Source organism: Clavelina lepadiformis, chromosome 3 (assembly GCF_947623445.1).
Source record: "Clavelina lepadiformis chromosome 3, kaClaLepa1.1, whole genome shotgun sequence".
NCBI lineage: Eukaryota > Metazoa > Chordata > Ascidiacea > Aplousobranchia > Clavelinidae > Clavelina > Clavelina lepadiformis.
The window spans coordinates 17,423,148-17,440,318 of record NC_135242.1 but is presented as its reverse complement, the minus strand read 5'-3'; the positions used below and the strand labels follow the sequence as shown (position 1 = coordinate 17,440,318).

At 34.8% G+C, this 17,171-nt stretch overlaps 4 protein-coding genes across 4 annotated transcripts; all 4 read left to right on the top strand.

The window, feature by feature from the left end:
* Positions 1-308: 308 nt before the first annotated feature.
* LOC143450362 (calumenin-like) lies at positions 309-1,729 on the top strand. The gene has a single exon (XM_076950878.1). The coding sequence runs from the start codon at positions 379-381 to the stop codon at positions 1,312-1,314; it is 936 nt and encodes a 311-aa protein (XP_076806993.1). The 5' UTR covers positions 309-378; the 3' UTR covers positions 1,315-1,729.
* Positions 1,730-6,023: 4,294 nt separating this feature from the next.
* LOC143450361 (calumenin-A-like) lies at positions 6,024-8,321 on the top strand. Its single transcript, XM_076950877.1, has one exon. It carries the CDS (start codon positions 6,092-6,094, stop codon positions 7,028-7,030), a length of 939 nt encoding a protein of 312 aa, XP_076806992.1. The 5' UTR covers positions 6,024-6,091; the 3' UTR covers positions 7,031-8,321.
* Positions 8,322-8,398: 77 nt separating this feature from the next.
* LOC143450363 (DNA polymerase epsilon subunit 3-like) lies at positions 8,399-9,701 on the top strand. The gene has a single exon (XM_076950879.1). The coding sequence runs from the start codon at positions 8,399-8,401 to the stop codon at positions 8,879-8,881; it is 483 nt and encodes a 160-aa protein (XP_076806994.1). The 3' UTR covers positions 8,882-9,701.
* LOC143450360 (pseudouridylate synthase RPUSD4, mitochondrial-like) lies at positions 9,528-13,245 on the top strand. The gene is made up of 7 exons (XM_076950876.1): positions 9,528-9,899; positions 10,149-10,308; positions 11,103-11,307; positions 11,401-11,526; positions 11,632-11,753; positions 11,932-12,126; positions 12,945-13,245. Exons 1-7 carry the CDS (start codon positions 9,528-9,530, stop codon positions 13,235-13,237), a joined length of 1,473 nt encoding a protein of 490 aa, XP_076806991.1. The 3' UTR covers positions 13,238-13,245.
* Positions 13,246-17,171: the final 3,926 nt, after the last annotated feature.

The window sequence follows — 17,171 nt, the reverse complement described above, 5'->3', positions numbered from 1 at the left end:
CCAGTGGAAATAAGATAAGTATCTAAGTAGTTTTATGCTTAAAATAATGTTCACCTGCTACTTCATTCAATGCAAAACCCATAATAAGATGCAGCCATACTTGAAACACACCTGTTGTCATGCTTATTGGAGTTCAAAATGTGACGTTATAATTTAGGATTTTCTTGTCTTTCTACGTCTTACTGTTCTATGCTCTTTTGACTGAGTGGTTAGCCATTGAGGAATTATATCATCATGTTGGTTAGTTGTCTAAGGTCCCTAATGAAAATATATTCTATTATATAATAAATGTGATGACGATAAAACCTTTACATATATTTTTATTAAGGTTGGTCAGTAAGTTGTATAGTGTATACTGTATACTGTTTCGAAGTAAAAATGGTTTTGCGTTCATTTTGTTTATTGCTGTTGGTTGGAATTGCATTAACAGCAGTGACAAAAAAAGATCGGGTTATCGATCAAACATTGAGTGACAAAGAACCTGGTTCACCCGATTATGATCATGATGCGTTTGTTGGACAAGAAGAGGCTGAAAAGTTTAACGAACTGTCTCCAGAAGAAAGTCGTCGACGGCTGGCAATTATTGTCGATAAAATTGATAAAGATGCAAATGGAAAGATCACCGAGCAGGAACTTGATGACTGGATTGTTTTCACGCAGCAACGTTACATCAGAGAAGATTCTGATAAGCAATTTGTAACCCATGACAAAAACAAAGACAACAAAATTCACTGGGATGAATATAAAGAACAAACATATGGCTTCTTGAACGAGGAAGACTTTGCTGCCTCAGACGGGGAAGACTTCAGCTATCAACAGATGATTGACAGAGATGAAAAAAGGTGGGATGTAGCAGATGTTGATGGAGACAAGTCACTTACTGTTGAAGAATTCAGAGCTTTCCTGCACCCAGAAGAATATCCTCACATGAAAGATATTGTTGTTCAAGAGACCCTGGATGACATAGACAAAGACAAGGATGGATTTGTTGATTTAAATGAGTACATTGGTGATATGTTCAGTAACGATGCAGGTGAAGAAGAGCCAGATTGGGTAGCAACTGAAAGAGAGCAATTCACCAAATATCGTGATGAAAACGGTGATGGAAAGCTTGACTTGAATGAAGTGCGCAAGTGGATCCTTCCTGATGACTACAATCATGCAAATGCTGAAGCCAAGCATCTCATTTATGAGTCAGATGATGATAAAGATGGTGAGCTGACAAAAATGGAAATTCTTCAGCATCATGACAAGTTTGTTGGTTCTCAAGCTACTGATTGGGGTGAGGCTCTAAATCGCCACGATGAATTTTGAATGTGCCAAAGTTAGTTAACATTTTCCCTTCGGTAGATGCAGACTATTTTTACCTTCAGTGGTTATGGGAGTAAGATTACACAAACATGCAGTATAAATATTTTCTGACAATTATTGAAGCATTTTGAACTGTTTCTGGCCCAATTTATTGCAGTTATTTGAATTACATTTTTTTATAGTTACAAAAATGTTGTGGATAATACAGTGTAACAAATTGTGTTTGACGTATGTTACGCTTGCTTATCTAATCTACCATGATTAAAATTCTACTTTCAAATTTACAGTTTATTTTTTCTGCAATATATCTCAGTACTAACTTAAAAATACTATACATTGTGTCAAATACATAGTACAGATAGATACAAACACTTTGTTTATGTTTTATATCCACGCATAAACGTCATTTGCAGCATTACCTTGTTGTGGTTTCCTACTGAGGAGGTAATAGCACAAATTACACTCAGTCTATGAAGCAGAAATCCTTGGTTTATAGTAGTGCAGGTTTGATTTTAGCTGCATCTCACGTTGTATATTTGAAAGTTTGCATTATTCCATTAGATGCCGGCAACATATCAGTTAAAATAAGGTGTATGAAGTTAAAAATGAATATTGCCTGTTGGTCGAGTCCCCTGGACAAGTGATTTTCAATTGGAGCCACTTGGCTCACTAAGAGAGGAAGTGGGGAGCAGTTGGAAAAATTGGGTAGAAATTCGAGTTCATTGCTTTTGCGCCCCAAGATACTGGTTCTAACAGCTATTATTTACCAGTTAAAGCATTTAGTCAAGCTGTGATTATCTTAACTAGGCTAGGTTTGGGAACAGTAAGGGAAGAATATGGAAAAAATGTAAAAACCATTGCTGTAGTCTTTATATAATTACTACCATGATGCAGTTGTCCTAAAACCAAGTTCAATTATGGTTACTACCAACGGTAATATAACTTCTATTTTTTAATTTCACAATTTCTAAAGAAATTACTTAATTATTTGTGGATGTCTACTTGTGTGTGTCTGTGAAATTCAGGTACCATTAAGGGTAAGTCTTAATACAGCCAACCTCGTTACATTACGTACAGTAGAATTAGCCTATAACAGCAGTAGCGGTATAAACATATGCCGTTATGGGTAAATTGTCATCAACGATTCCAAAACCGTCTTGATTCAACAAGGCTCTAGGTGCATTATCCAGTCACTCAGATTTACCAGTGTCATGAAAAACCGTGAAACTAGCGACTCACACAGAAAATACAGTAATGTCAAGTCGGGTATAGTAGGCGCAGTTGAGTTTGGGGGAAAAGGAAGCGCATCGCGAATTATAATTAAGAAACAAAAAAATTTCAAGTTTCCAAGCAAATCCTTTGCCCTACCATTCTTCTAGGTAATTTATAACGATAGGCTAACTGCGTGTGCTCTCGCCTACTGAGATAGCCAAATTGTAGTGCATTAAAATTTTCGAAAAAAAGTTTTTCAGCCCAAAATATCAGTGCTTACGATAATTTATATTTCCAAAGCAATGGTGAACTTACATGTACATAATAATTGATGATAAAAATGGGTCATGTTCTGTTCCTTTTTCTCCAGTGAAACCTATGCATGCATAAGATTAGAAAACATATATAATTGTTATTATGATAACTGCTGGTAGTTGAAAAAACATGGAGCAATTGTTGAGTTGCTGTAGGTTACAATAGCTAGTTGTTATCGCTGCTAAAAAAACATTAATTAATATACAACCTAAGCTCATTAACTGTTTTTTTTTATTAAACTCTTAAAGCCTCAAAAAACCTAACCCATTTAACTAGTACAAATAATTAAACAAACACACATTAAAGTGTTTTCGCAAAAGATGTTGAAATAACTAGTTAGCCAAGTTTTTCATGACAAAGAATATTTTTCATATGAGTTTGAAATACCTTTTTATATATTAATTTTTTGGATCTAGTGTAGAAGTGCACAACCAGAGGATGTATTTGTATATCTGACCACAGCTATTCAAATTGTGATGTCATTTGGTTCTGCACTTCTCCACTAAACCCGATGTTTCTGTTGTGAAATTATTTCCTGTTTTGAAGTTTTGCACAAGTAAGCATCATCCTAGTCAACAGAAAAACTTATAAATTACTATCAATCGTGGTTTTAATTTCTTTGAAACTAACAGGTATGCAAATTTTATCGAGAACAGTTTTCAGCAGATCAGACTATTCGTTACCCAGTAATGCCGTTTTAATCTTTTTGGGTCTTACATGTAACACACTAAGCATAAGCCTATACGTGTGCGCGACGCGTTCAAGTAACTTTCAAAATATGACACAGTTTCTGCACAGCATACCACTTTTCATTGTTACAGTGAGCTTTCTACCTAAGATACATGAACTAAAGTGGAATACAACGTTTAATGTTACTTTTCTTCAGACAAAAACTTTTTGCAGATACAGTGACTTCGCCTTATCGAAGTATACAACAAACACATTGGGGAAGTTGATGGGATGGACCAAAATGTGTTTAAATATCGTATTGCTATATATGGCAAGATGTGATACATAAGCCTGATAATGTTTTGCGCAGTTGGAACTTGCTGTAAAGAATGCTTGAAACTTGTATAGAATATGCAATAGCAAAAGTGGTTTAGACTTGCTACGATCTCGCAGGTATATTGTTAATACATACCTGATACAGTACGGTAAACCACCTTAACAATACATAAAAAGCAAACTTCAAGAAACCCGTATGACAAACACTATAACAATTGTTATGACACTGGACAATTCCTTAAGACATGCAAACCAGTGATGCCTTTTTCATACAAAAACTACCACCTGGTGTGGTGTTACCAGCAATTATTACTTTGATGTTTTTGAGCACGTTTTAAGCCTTCTCGGCTTTCTCACTTTTTTCCCGTTCATTAGCACTTGCTAGTAACTGGCGCTTTTGACAAAAAATAAAATTATTGATTGAAAGTTGGCAAAAGCTTTGTGTAATTTTGTACTGTTTAGCAAAACTTGGATATTTGCATCTTGCTATTTTCGTTTTCATTAAAACTTTTCAAAAATCGGTTGCATTGACTCGATTCTGATCCTTGTTTGAAGTGCGCAGCAACCTAAAATTAGATAGTGCATTTGCATAAAGTGTCTTATATCGGACACTTTCCATTTGTAAAAGTTCAAGGTCAAATTTCAAGACGAACATTTTAGAATGATGGATATCCGTCTAAGACAGTGATTCGTGATTATCATTCGGGGGCCATGGAGACATGGAGCGAAGGCTACTGCACACGCTATAGTGAAGTAAAAAGTGTTTTGCAATCATTAATCTACATTTTTATTGATGAGCGCGGGCCACGGATCTTGAGGGTCCACTTTAAGGTAGCCACGAACCATGAAAGCTTGAGAACCAATGTTCCAACAGATACAACAAAAAACGTTTAAAAAAATTAAATACTCATAAATAACTTGTATCATATAAACAGCATTTCAACTTGGAGAAAATGGTCACTCATGACATCAAAAGAAAATATCAAGAGCCTTCCTATTATTCCTATTATACTTCCCACATATAAATAGGTGTTATTGGTTTAATGGTGTTAACATGATGTTAGCATATTACCCAACCTATTTTTTTGCTGATATATTACACCAATTTTAATAAGTGTTCTTAACTCAAAATTTGGATAAGTTGAAGTAAGCTAATGGACTTCTCGGGCTTCAGTTTGTGATAAACTTCAATTGTTCAAAAGTTTTCCTATGTACAAAATGATGAAAGAAAGAAAGTGATGGTATTTTTATTTTACATTTATACTATCTTGCATAATTTGCTAAGTAGAACATTAATAGCACGTGACTAACACAAAATTAAAAAAATCCACATTTAAATGATCAGGAGCAATGAATAATATTTATAGGATGCAGTTATAATGTGAAGCTAAGCTCACATACGGCAAATCTACCTCATCAAGAGTTTTTTTTGAATTCAGGAGAAGTTATACAATTATGTGGATAAGCCTATGAATGAAATATTTCTTAAACAGGAGTTGTTAACGTTCTAAAGTTTGTGCATACTGAGAAAAAATTAGTTTTTGGAAGAATGATACCACAGTCAACAAAGCAAATTATTAGTATGCTTTGTACTTCACAAGACAGTAACAACTTTAGTTTTGTGGTAGTATATCTAATTAAATGGGTTGTCGAAACAAAATATTGGCAGCTGTTTAAGAAGAAATGTCCATTTACACCTTTACTTGTTCTTAAATATGTAAAATAACTAAATTGTGCTGAGGTGTCCAACTTCTGTTCAAATCTAATGCAACATTTCGATACCATATATAAAAGTTCTTATAGTGTTTACATAAAGATACCATTTTGAAAACGTGTCTGATATTCATGTACAGGTAGGACATCTGTTTTTAACAACATGTTCTACACAATACATTTTTTAACGAATAATGTGGAAATCAATTTTTTAATGTTTTAGTGTAAGAGTTGTTAATTTATCGAAAGTATAAAATCAGTATTTTGATGTCAGTTCATTTTTTTATTACATACATGTTAAAACATCAGCTGTAGGTTGATTTGTTCTTGTTGGATTTTTGAATTTACCCAATTTATTTTCGATTTAGGTTTTATCTTTCTTGAATGCAGTAATGTTCTCTGTCTACCATATGCAGTGCATGTGCTTATGAAAGGCCCTCATTGAGGTGTGTTAAAATTTACAACAGATTTTCTGCCGCCTTTTTACAGATCTATAGAAGCGTCAACTTCTTGTAGGGCTTGCTGTGTTTATAAAATGGTTTTAAGGGTATTTGTTGGTTTATTTATGGTTGGGATTACCTTAGCGGCTGTTGCCAAGAAAGATCGTGTTGTTGATCATACGTTAAGTGATAAGGAACCAGGTTCTCCTGATTATGATCATGATGCATTTGTTGGTGAAGAAGAAGCAAAAAAATTTAACGATCTCTCTCCAGAAGAAAGTCGTCGCAGATTAGGCTTGATTGTTGAAAAAATTGACAAAGACAGCAATGGAAAAGTTACTGAAAAAGAACTTGAAGACTGGATAATTTTTACACAGCAACGTTACATTCATGAAGATGCTGATAAACAGTTTCCAGCACTTGACAAAAATGGTGATGGCAAAATTCACTGGAATGAATATAAAAATACATCATACGGTTATTTGTCAGATGAGGACTTGGAAACTTCCGAGAAAGATGATGAATTTAGCTACAAGCAGATGATAGCAAGGGATGAAAGAAGATGGGATAAAGCCGATACTAATGGCGACAAGCATTGTGATTTAGATGAGTTCAAGGCTTTCTTACATCCTGAGGAGTTTCCTCATATGATAGATGTTGTTGTTCAGGAAACCATGGATGATATTGACAAGAATAAAGATGGTTTACTAAGTCTGGAAGAATATATTAACGATATGCATACGCGGGATGATACTGAAGAGGAACCAGAATGGGTGGCAACTGAACGTGAACAATTCACGACATACCGAGACACAGATAAAGATGGATATTTGAATAATGAAGAGGTTCGTGAATGGATACTTCCTACAGACTTCAACCATGCAATAGCTGAAGCAAAACATTTAATTCAGGAAGCAGATGGTGATGGAGATGGAGAACTGACAAAGGATGAAATCATTACACACCATGATGCTTTTGTTGGTTCCCAAGCAACCGATTGGGGTGAAGCCTTAAATCGTCATGATGAGTTTTAATTTGCAAATGTAAGACAGATAGTTAATTTGAAGAAAGTGGTTATTGCAAGTTATTTTACTTTATAAAGAACATAAAATTACAGAGTATGTCAAAATTTAACTACTTTTGTTATATTCTAGTTGCCTTATTTTTAAAACTTATATAGTATTATATAGCTGCTTTTAGCACTCCCTAACTTGCGAACATCTGTCATATAAATGTGTGTACATGTAAACAAAATATATGCTTAGCTTTCATACTATGTCATACATACTCCAGATATATGCAGATTTTTCTCATGTAGCTAGTGACATGTAAAAATATAGGAAAAATCACTAAGTACAAATTACTGGAAAATAATCCTCTTCCAATTTAGTCATAGTCTACTATTTAAGCTAATTAACATTTTTAGGTGAAAAACAGATTCGTTGCCTAATATCATGCACCTTTAAATATGTACCGGTACTTAAACAAAATTAATCTGAGATTTCTGTTTTTGAACTTGCAAACAATTTCATTCTTTCCAAAACAGGATTTTTTTCTGTGTATGATGCTTTCATGGCTCCGTTTGTATTGCAGTAATTGTACTGATATAACAATAACAGCCCACAACAAACATTTTGTTTTTGCTGTATTGCCATGTTTTGTTCATCAGGTGCATTTATGTTGGTATTTGTGCTTGTTTTCAAACTGCCTTTGGAATGTCATAAGTTGCAGCCTTGCAGGTATTGTATCCTTGCCTTATTTCTAACATTAATTTCCTCAAGTGATTAACTTCTAATAATATTGCTAATCTGCTATTTCCCAAACAACATTTGTATTTTGTTATTGAAGCCATTTATAACAGTTCTCATTTTGCTATTTTTTTACAGGATAGTATTATAAAAAGTAATTGCAAGCGACGTACACTAGTAAATAATTTTGTTTTTTTCGTTTTGTCTGTTAATTTTCTGACTCTTCTACACATAATACGGTACATCTTTTTATGGTGTGTGCTCATATGTTCAATTATACATTTCTCAGTATTTATGTAAAAATATAACATTTACCTGAAACACACATTATATATGTATATCCTGTGTTTACAATATGCCAAATGTTTACATGTTTTTTGATATTTTTATGTCTGTTTTGTTTGAAGTATTTTTGGGTGAGTTATCAATTTTTGCTGACTATCTTCATAATATGTAATTTTATGTGATGCACTAGCCCTCACTACACGTTTAGTCGCTTATAAATAGTGCTACTAGCAAGGTAATTAATTACAGTTTGGTTATGGTTAAGGTTAATCTATGCTTTATGTTTATATAGTAGATAAGCCATATACGGATACGGCGTAAAGATATCTAAACCACAAAGTTTTAAAAAGTATAATTTTAGCTTTCATAATGGCTGAGAAACCTGAAGATCTGAACCTACCTAACTCTGTAATTGCCAGAATAATTAAAGAAGCATTGCCAGAAGGAGTAATTATTTCAAAAGAATCGAGGTCCGCAATATCCAAAGCAGCCAGCGTGTTTGTTTTGTACTGTACATCTTGTGCAAACAACTATGCTCTCCAGCAAAAAAGAAAGACCCTCAAAGATGTTGATGTATTAGCTGCATTAGAAGAAATGGAATTTGAAAACTTTGTTCCTCAACTGAAACAGTTTTTAGAGGCTTTTAAGCTTGAACAAAAGGGAAAGAAGACAGCACTGGAAAAACGCCGAAAAGCAAAAGAAAGCTCAGTTAATACTCCTGAACTAACAAGTGATGTAGAGAAGGCTGATGCAGCAGGTATAGGTGCTGAAATGGGAGATTTGGATGAACTTCTTGTCATGGATACTGATGATGGTGCTAATAATAAATTTGAACCCATAAATTCCAATTAATAAATCTTGTATATTAATTTAAAATGCTTAAACTTACATTGGATTATTCTTCTGTCAATGATATTGTGGTTGTATATCTGCTTCATACTTGTTCATTGGTAATCAGTTCGATTGGTCTATAACAGGGGTCGGCAACCTGCGGCTCCGGAGCCGCATGCGGCTCTTTCATCCTTCTGATGCGGCTCTTATTAATTTTATTGCTACAGTAGAAACAAACAGAAGAACACTCGTGTCTTTATCTCACTGAGCACATTATAGTAATCACATTAATTAAATCACATTAATTAAATCTTACTGAATTAACTGCTTTTATAAATGCGACACATGACAGTTTTGTTACAGAGTGTCGTTTTCGTTTTATTGTGAAAATAGTTTTGCGGCTCCCAGTGATTTTTATTTTGTGGAATATCGGTTAAAATGGCTCTTTAAGTGCAAAAGGTTGCCGACCCCTGGTCTATAATAATCTTGCCTTCAGTCAGGCTCTCAGACGATGTTTATTTTGTTTTTTACACTGCCATTGTTTTTAGTAAACAGGTAAATCTAGGCAACATAATATTTAACGAGATGTATCATCACAAGGCCAAGACTTTTAGGAAACAATGAAACCGACTTGTTTTGGTGTTACATTACTACTAAAAACTAAACCATGTTGAATAATGTAGTTATACGTATGCTTCACAAAAGGACAATCTGGCTCAGTTCAAGTTTGCATCAATATTACACAGTATTATCAAGAGATTTTCATAATCAGCAAAATCTTTCAGATAAAGTAAATATCAACAACGCAACGCCTGGTAAAATAAAAACTTTTATTGCCCAATCATCTTCAGGCAAAAACATTAGTCGCATGCCACGTGATGTAAACAAGCCAGATTTTGAAGGTCAGCCTTTAGACTTTTCTGTCAGCAATGTTTCAGCTAACATAGAAGAGACAAAGGTTAAACACAAAACAGCTATGGACATTGCAATAAAGTTAAGAGAAAAAAGAAGTTTTCAAAAGCTGCAATCTGAAGATGAGGTAAGTGTTAAAAGATATTAAAAGTCCTAGCAATTATAATACCAACACCAAATTTTATATTCAGTGTACCTTAAGTTATTATGTTTTGAAGCTTACAATAATTATTATACCAAGTGTAAAGTGTAAGCCTAGAAACTGAAATTCAAGTTGCGTTAATAATACATTATTTTCTAGAAAAGTCTACATAAATGTAGTTAAAGTTATGAAGGTTTTCACTTCATGTTGTCCCACTACTACTTTTATTCACAGAAATGCGATAATCCAGTGAAACGAGCTATAGCTGCTCTATCAATGCCTGATCTTAGTCAACTCTCTGCTGAAGATTTAGCAAAACTTCTTCGCAAGCATTTGGTGTATGCAGATAAGAAGCTGGTTATTTTCAATAAACCTTACGGCATTGCCATGCATGGTATTTTTTACTTGTTCTTGCAGGCGTTCTTAAATTTATTTTCTCTGGGATCTAATTTTGCTGTATCGAATTACTAGTAGATAGTGTTTTAGTATATATACTTTTTAAAATGGTTTTTGTTTCATATAAAGTGTAGGTGATAAACAAATATCAGTGCGTATACAGAAAGTAAAGATGGTATTGAACAATCAATCAGGTTAAAAAAGGGTCATCTTGAAAATACCCAACCGATCTGGTTTTACTTTAGTAAGAAAACTTTTAGTTTTACGGGCAAAATTAAGGGTTTTTAGAAAGATCCAATTCTTTTTAATATGTACATACATACACGAATATTTATACCAATTTATTGACCAAGTGCATAGCCCACGTTTTAATGGGGTAATGCAAATAATACTATAAATGGATGTTTACGTATTTTACTACTTCACAATTAGGTGTTGCAAAATACCAAGTTGTAAGTCTGTCATTTTTTTTAAAAATATGTATCAAAGGTAGTCTGGAATATCAATGGACAAATAATATTCATTTTTGTTAACCATGTTAATATTTTCATAATTTCTTCTGTGTATACAGTTTTCTTACTAACCACACAGGGAAGTTCACTTAATAAACCTAAAGAAGTAAAAAGGTTTAAGCCATCTGAAGTTAGAAAAATTGGCGACAAATAATGTTGAAAACACCATTAGGAGTAATGGATGGGTTTTCAGCATTTCTGCTTTGAGAACCCGGTGTATTATAGTGTTTTTTTTTAGTTTTCATGTTTCATAACAATTGACAGTTTCAACAACTTACAGGTGGAGATGGAGTGTCACAAAGTATTAAAAACGTTTTGCCTTTATTGTCAAAAATGGTTTATGGCGTAACTACCAATATTCCATTAACTCTCTGTCACCGGCTTGATGCATATACCACTGGAGTTAGTGTATGTTGTGCAGACAAAGAAATGACCTCATATGTTCAGAAGATGTTTCGGGAACACAAAGTTCTTCGAAAGTATTGGTGTGTACGCTTATTATGTTGACATTTTGGGAAGTTTCCTATATTGTTAGATGAATGCTTACACAAAAAATATTTAATTTGTGTCATATGTAGGGCTGTGGCTGTTGATGCACCAAATCCCATGCATGGTATTATTGATATTGCTCTTGACAGGGCGGTTTTATCAAAGAAAGGTGATAGTGGTGACTATGCTCGTGTGATTGTAAAACCTGATGTAAGGTAAAACCTTATGCAGTTTTAGCAAAAAATAATATGGTAGCGTGATCATGCATTTTTTGCATAGTTAGAATATATACATCACAGTACAGTATATGTCTTTTTCAGGCTCGATGGATTAACTGGCGAAGAGATTAAGATCAAGGCAAGAGGCCATAGGGCTATAACACATTACAGGACATTGGATTCTTCACGTACGCTTGCTCTACTAGAATTGCAACCACAAACTGGTAATGTATATAATGTATGCTTTGAACATACCTTTCCAAACTTATTCAATGTTTCATTCATATACATAGCAGTTAAAATTATGATTTGCCTCGTTCTCAACACTCGTGTTGTACGCTACTTTGCTTTAACTTGTACTCTAACGAGTCTAACCCCTAAAAAACTTTTTATTATTGGAAGGTGTTAAGCATCAGCTTCGCGTTCACTTGGCGGATGGGATAAACTGTCCGATACTGGGGGATCATAAATACTCGCATTATGGTAAACTTGCCCCTCAAATTCTCCCTATGAAGGTGTTAAAGCGATTTGGAATACCTCAGTCAAAAGCACGCTACATGCCTATGCACTTACATCTTCAATCAATTATAATACCAGGTATATGAAACTTAAAGTTAAATGCTTTGTTAAGGTTATTATGATTGGAACAGGAACAAGACCTTACCAACCTTTTGAAAAGTGATGGCATTAAACGAGTCTGATGCTTACCTCGTTATCATGTACGTCACTCATCATGTTTGATACACACATAACGCATTTAATTCTGTCAAAGTTTTTACTCCTCTTTCGTTATTGAAAATTACGTGAGAGAAATAACATGTGTCAATGGTAGTAGGCTTCTATTTATTTGAGTGACTTTTTTACGGAAAATGTTAAACAGTGGCGAAGTGTAATTACCACCAGTCATTTCATTACGTTGTAAAACAGTTGTGTAAAAGGTATTTTACCATAGCAATATTATTTCACCCGAAGTGTTTGGTGAAACTTTCTTGGTCATCCGAATTATTACTATGTTCTGACACCCTGCTAATATGTTCTAAACCAGGGGTCGGGAACCTTTTTGGCTAAGGGAGCCATGAAAGCTACATATTTTTAATTGTATTTCCTTAAGAGTCATATTATATTTTTCAACACTTAATGCAACTAAACGTTTGCATTTTTAAGCAAAACCAACAATATTAGACAACGGTAAATGTCTGAATTTACTGAATTGGTTGGTTGTTACGTTATCGAAGATTACAGAAAAGGTTTTATTCGTAACAATCGTGCTAAGAAATGCCAGCTTAGATTTAACTACGAGCCAGATGCCTTCATCAAAAGAGCCACATCTGGCTCGCGAGCCATAGGTTCCCGACCTCTGTTCTAAACGGTAAAGAAAAAAGTTACTAAATAACACCGTTATTATTTCCGAACAGGCGTGTTTCCTGGTTGCGAGAAAGCAAACTTGATGATTGGTGCGCGCATGCCTTTTCACATGGGAAGAACTTTGCGCATGTTTGGGTTAAGCCCTGGTGTTCCTACGGAGTGGAAAACCATGCACAGCATCACATCAACTCAACAGGCAAAACCACGAAATGTTGAAAGCGAACTCTATTTTGATCCTACTTGCAATACAGACGATGATGAATGTCGTACTCGATTCAGTGACAATAATTGCGTTAAAGTATTTAGAAAAAATAGCGTGAAAGTGAAATACAAATATCATTAGTTGTTGAAGTTTGTCCTGTTTTTTGTTTAAATTAGTTGCCAACTTTAATTCCAATTTGTTATCTTTTCTTTTTGCCAGTCATACATCATCGCACATGTAGTTTTAAGATGGTTTTTTAAACCTGTATAATAAGGGGCAAGTCCAAAAACAAGTTGATCTTATATGAAAGGACACATTAACTGAACATATTGGTAAATCAATTTTGAACAATAATATTTCGTGGATGTAGTTATCAGCAAAACTATCCGTTTTTGGTCTTCATGGTGACGTAGATGAAGGCTCTTGTTATGTCATACATTAGTCAAGTTGCTTGACAGCATGTGCTTCTGCTTTCCTTGTGCGTTAGTCAATTGAAGTCAGTAGTGTATATCATAGGAGTTTGGCCTACGTCGTGTGAAGAAATTGGCAACGTGATGCATTGTGACTGAATAAATTATGATTGTTTTAAAGAAAAAAAAACTAGCCCAGTGATTCGCGTCCGTGAAGTTACGGTATCCTTTGTATCGCATAGGCTACCTGTCAAATCGGTACCGAACTGGTTGGGTTGGGCTACAAGCTGTCACCTATCAAGCTATTGGCAGTTATCATAAGAGTCGTACGTGATATCCAGTAGGTATTGCTGAACATGGATTTACGAATGTTGTCTGCGATTACATATCACAAGAACTTGATCTACATCACAATTAAGGCTAATTTTACAATTTTCTTTTGCTTAAAATTACCTAACCAAGAATATTTTTCAAACCTGTTTTACCAGAATAATCAGTGAGTAGAATTCTTTCATATAAGATCAACTTGTTTTTGAACTTGCCCCTCATTTTAAATCTAAGGATTTTTTCTCGTTATGCCGTTGCTAGTTCCACGAAGTAAACGTTTTACAAATAGTACCAACTACCAAGCAATGGTTTTATACGTTTTGGTTTTGCAATTAGTGAACAAAGTATCTATAAAATTGGTAACATACGGGGCCCCTTTGGTTAAGTCGATCGGTGTATCAGTAGTACAGTATAAAGTGGTCTGCTATTGTGTTATGTTAAATTCTTAACGATCACGTACTGTAATTGATGATACCATAAGTTTGTAAATGCTTTTCGTGTGCAAGTGTCACAAAAAATTATCCCAAAATATTGTTTCCATTTATGATATCATCAATCTAATCTATCCATCAAACAGACAGTGGTACAGGCATAGCTGAAAAATTTTTCAGTGATTTCGTATAAACAAAAAAGGATTGCTTTTATTCAGCAAAAACGTGATAAGTTTATATGTATGATTTGTTTGGCTTGTCATCAGTTATTTTGCTAAGTGGAAAGTATGTAGATTCGAATTTTAAAAACCTGATTTTGGTATTCCGACAAATCCGAATCTTTTCCAAATTAGCACATCTCGATAAGCTAGAAAAAAATTAGCCTACTACTGATACTAAACTGCGAACGTTACTAACCGATTTTAGAACAGCAAAAGTGATTCGTCATAACGCTGTTGGAGGATGTGAGAGCGGATGATGCGAACTATTTGTTTAGAAGTAGGAATGTATGGACGCATTTGTTTGGAAATTGAACCATATGCTACGCAAAAAACCCATAAGCAGTACCTCCAGAATTAACAAAAGTTAAGCGGCGAAACCTATTATAAGACTTAGTTGTCTGTATAGAATAGATCATTCAAGTTTTCAGCCAAATCGTTATTTTTTATGCAGAAGTTTAAAAATAGCTTGAATCGCATTGATGTTTAAATGTAAGTTACACATACGACATGATTTTCATATTTTGTGGCAAAATTACACGTTTTAGTTTGGCTAGTTAGTGTTATTAACAAGATTTATACTGTAAAAGTCCAACTAGTGAGTTTGTTTAGAACCAAAAAAGGGTCACTGCAAAGTTAGCATTTTCGGTTCATGAATTGTTATCTATGGTAGTCGACGTCGAACTGGATGGGATAAAATGACACACATTATGACGTAATAATTTCAAAAAACTGAGAAATAAAATGCCAGATGCTATTTTTTTTTTAATGAACAGGCTCAGACGTACTGTGTAATTAGTTTAATAACCATAGAGATGTTGCAAAACCCGAATTTCATAATATCTCTATGGTAATAACTTAACACCATAATTAAGTCAATTTTGTTGTTATAAGTTGGTTTTCGATGTTTTCAACTCATTATGTTGTTCAATCTACTTGTTTTATCACGCATTACGGGGCCCCTGGCTGCAGCCCAGTCAACCACCTCTTTAGTCCGCCACTGACTGGTACTGTTACGTTTTGGCGTGACTACAGCGTGGGCTGGAGCACACCGGCCTCCACCTAACAGAATTTAATTTAGCCTATCGTTTGTGCGCCTTTCGTTTGTGTTTTGTAATTTAGCCTTTCGTTTGTGCGTTCGTGAGCCCGACGTTCACCTGAACCGTGCCACTTAAATTCACCCAGATTTACAATAACAAAAAAGCTTTTTTTCGGCACCCGGCAGTTATAAGGCAGTATAAATACTTCGTTGATTCCAGCCCAAACAGATAGTAAAATGACAACTGATTGGGTCAAAAAGTTTGGTTAGATTGAGGTCGGGTGTTTCCTCTTAATTCTGTACGAATAGTGAGTGGAAAACTCTGCAACTGGTGAGTGGTGTAGTGCGGATAAGCAAGACCTAACGCCTAGAGCCATGGGCCATGTTATATCCGATTCTTCTGTCTCACACCTTTCCAGCCGAATGCATAACGTGCGAGGTTTGCATAGAAAAACAAGAGTTCGGTTCCAAAGCCAGAGGGACTGCAAGCACATTAGCTACAACCGTTTGCAGTAGGCTACTAACTGAGCCGATTTCCCAGGTCTAAGTTATATATAAGAATGCATAAGAAGCTATACATTGCATTTGGCTGACTGTCGTAGAAAACCGACGGTAAAAGCGTGAAATAGTTTGAGTCAATCTGAGTTATCAAAGCACTGGCTTGCGTTTCCACACTTAATTTTTTAGAACTACAACACTGCTAATAACCCTAATTTCTGAGTAGAAGAGGCAAAGTTTATTACTATAAGCCTAATCATAAAAAAAGCTTTTTTCGAATTTTGTGTCAACTTAGACAAGAAAGGCTAAAGCTAGGATGATCACATCGGGGCTTTACATATCTATAAAGACTACAGAGTTAAAATTCTGTACAACCTGCAGTGCAAAGTGAACCGCGTTAAGATGCGTTAACAAGGCGAGTAACTTTACCCAACCCAAATCTATCAGCTTAGCTGTAGGCCAATTCGTTCTCAATCCCGAATCCGACTATTCTTAACGGAATTCAGCTGGAAGTTTGCAGGCATGTCCTCCTGACCTAAACTATAAACAGTCCAACCATGCAAGCTGTACGAGAAAAGGCAACTTCATCATCAAACCATCGTTGTATTTTAGCAAGATTACCGCAGGTAGACATCGTTACTCTCTGCATGCAACGAAACAGTTACATAACAGAATAACAATGCAAGTATCTTTTTTAATTTAAGCTGCTACAGCATACGGAAAGGCCATAAAATGAATTATCTAAACTTCTCATCATCGGACCAGGAATGCAAAACCAATGATTAAGTGTTAGAAATTGTGAAACCCTTTAAACTTGTATGTAAAATTGTAAGCTAAAGCTTTCGTGACCATCATCTTCGGAAAGTTGGATGCTAGACCAACTACGTCTGTGATGTTAAATAGGTTTCAAACGTAAGTTATAACTAATGACGTTGCTCGAAAAACCGAAAGGTGTGGTTTTTGTAACAGGCTTAAGCCAAGTCTTTTCCTTTAAAAGTATTTTTTAATAAGACACATCTTTAATTCTGTGCTCCGGAAGTCGCCCGGTGTGCCCTATATGTGCGGCAGCGTAGTTTGCCAAAAGGTAGCGCTGGTCCTGTTTTTACTGCAAAATCCTAATCTGTTCATCTTAGTCATTAAGGGAGCTTTTTG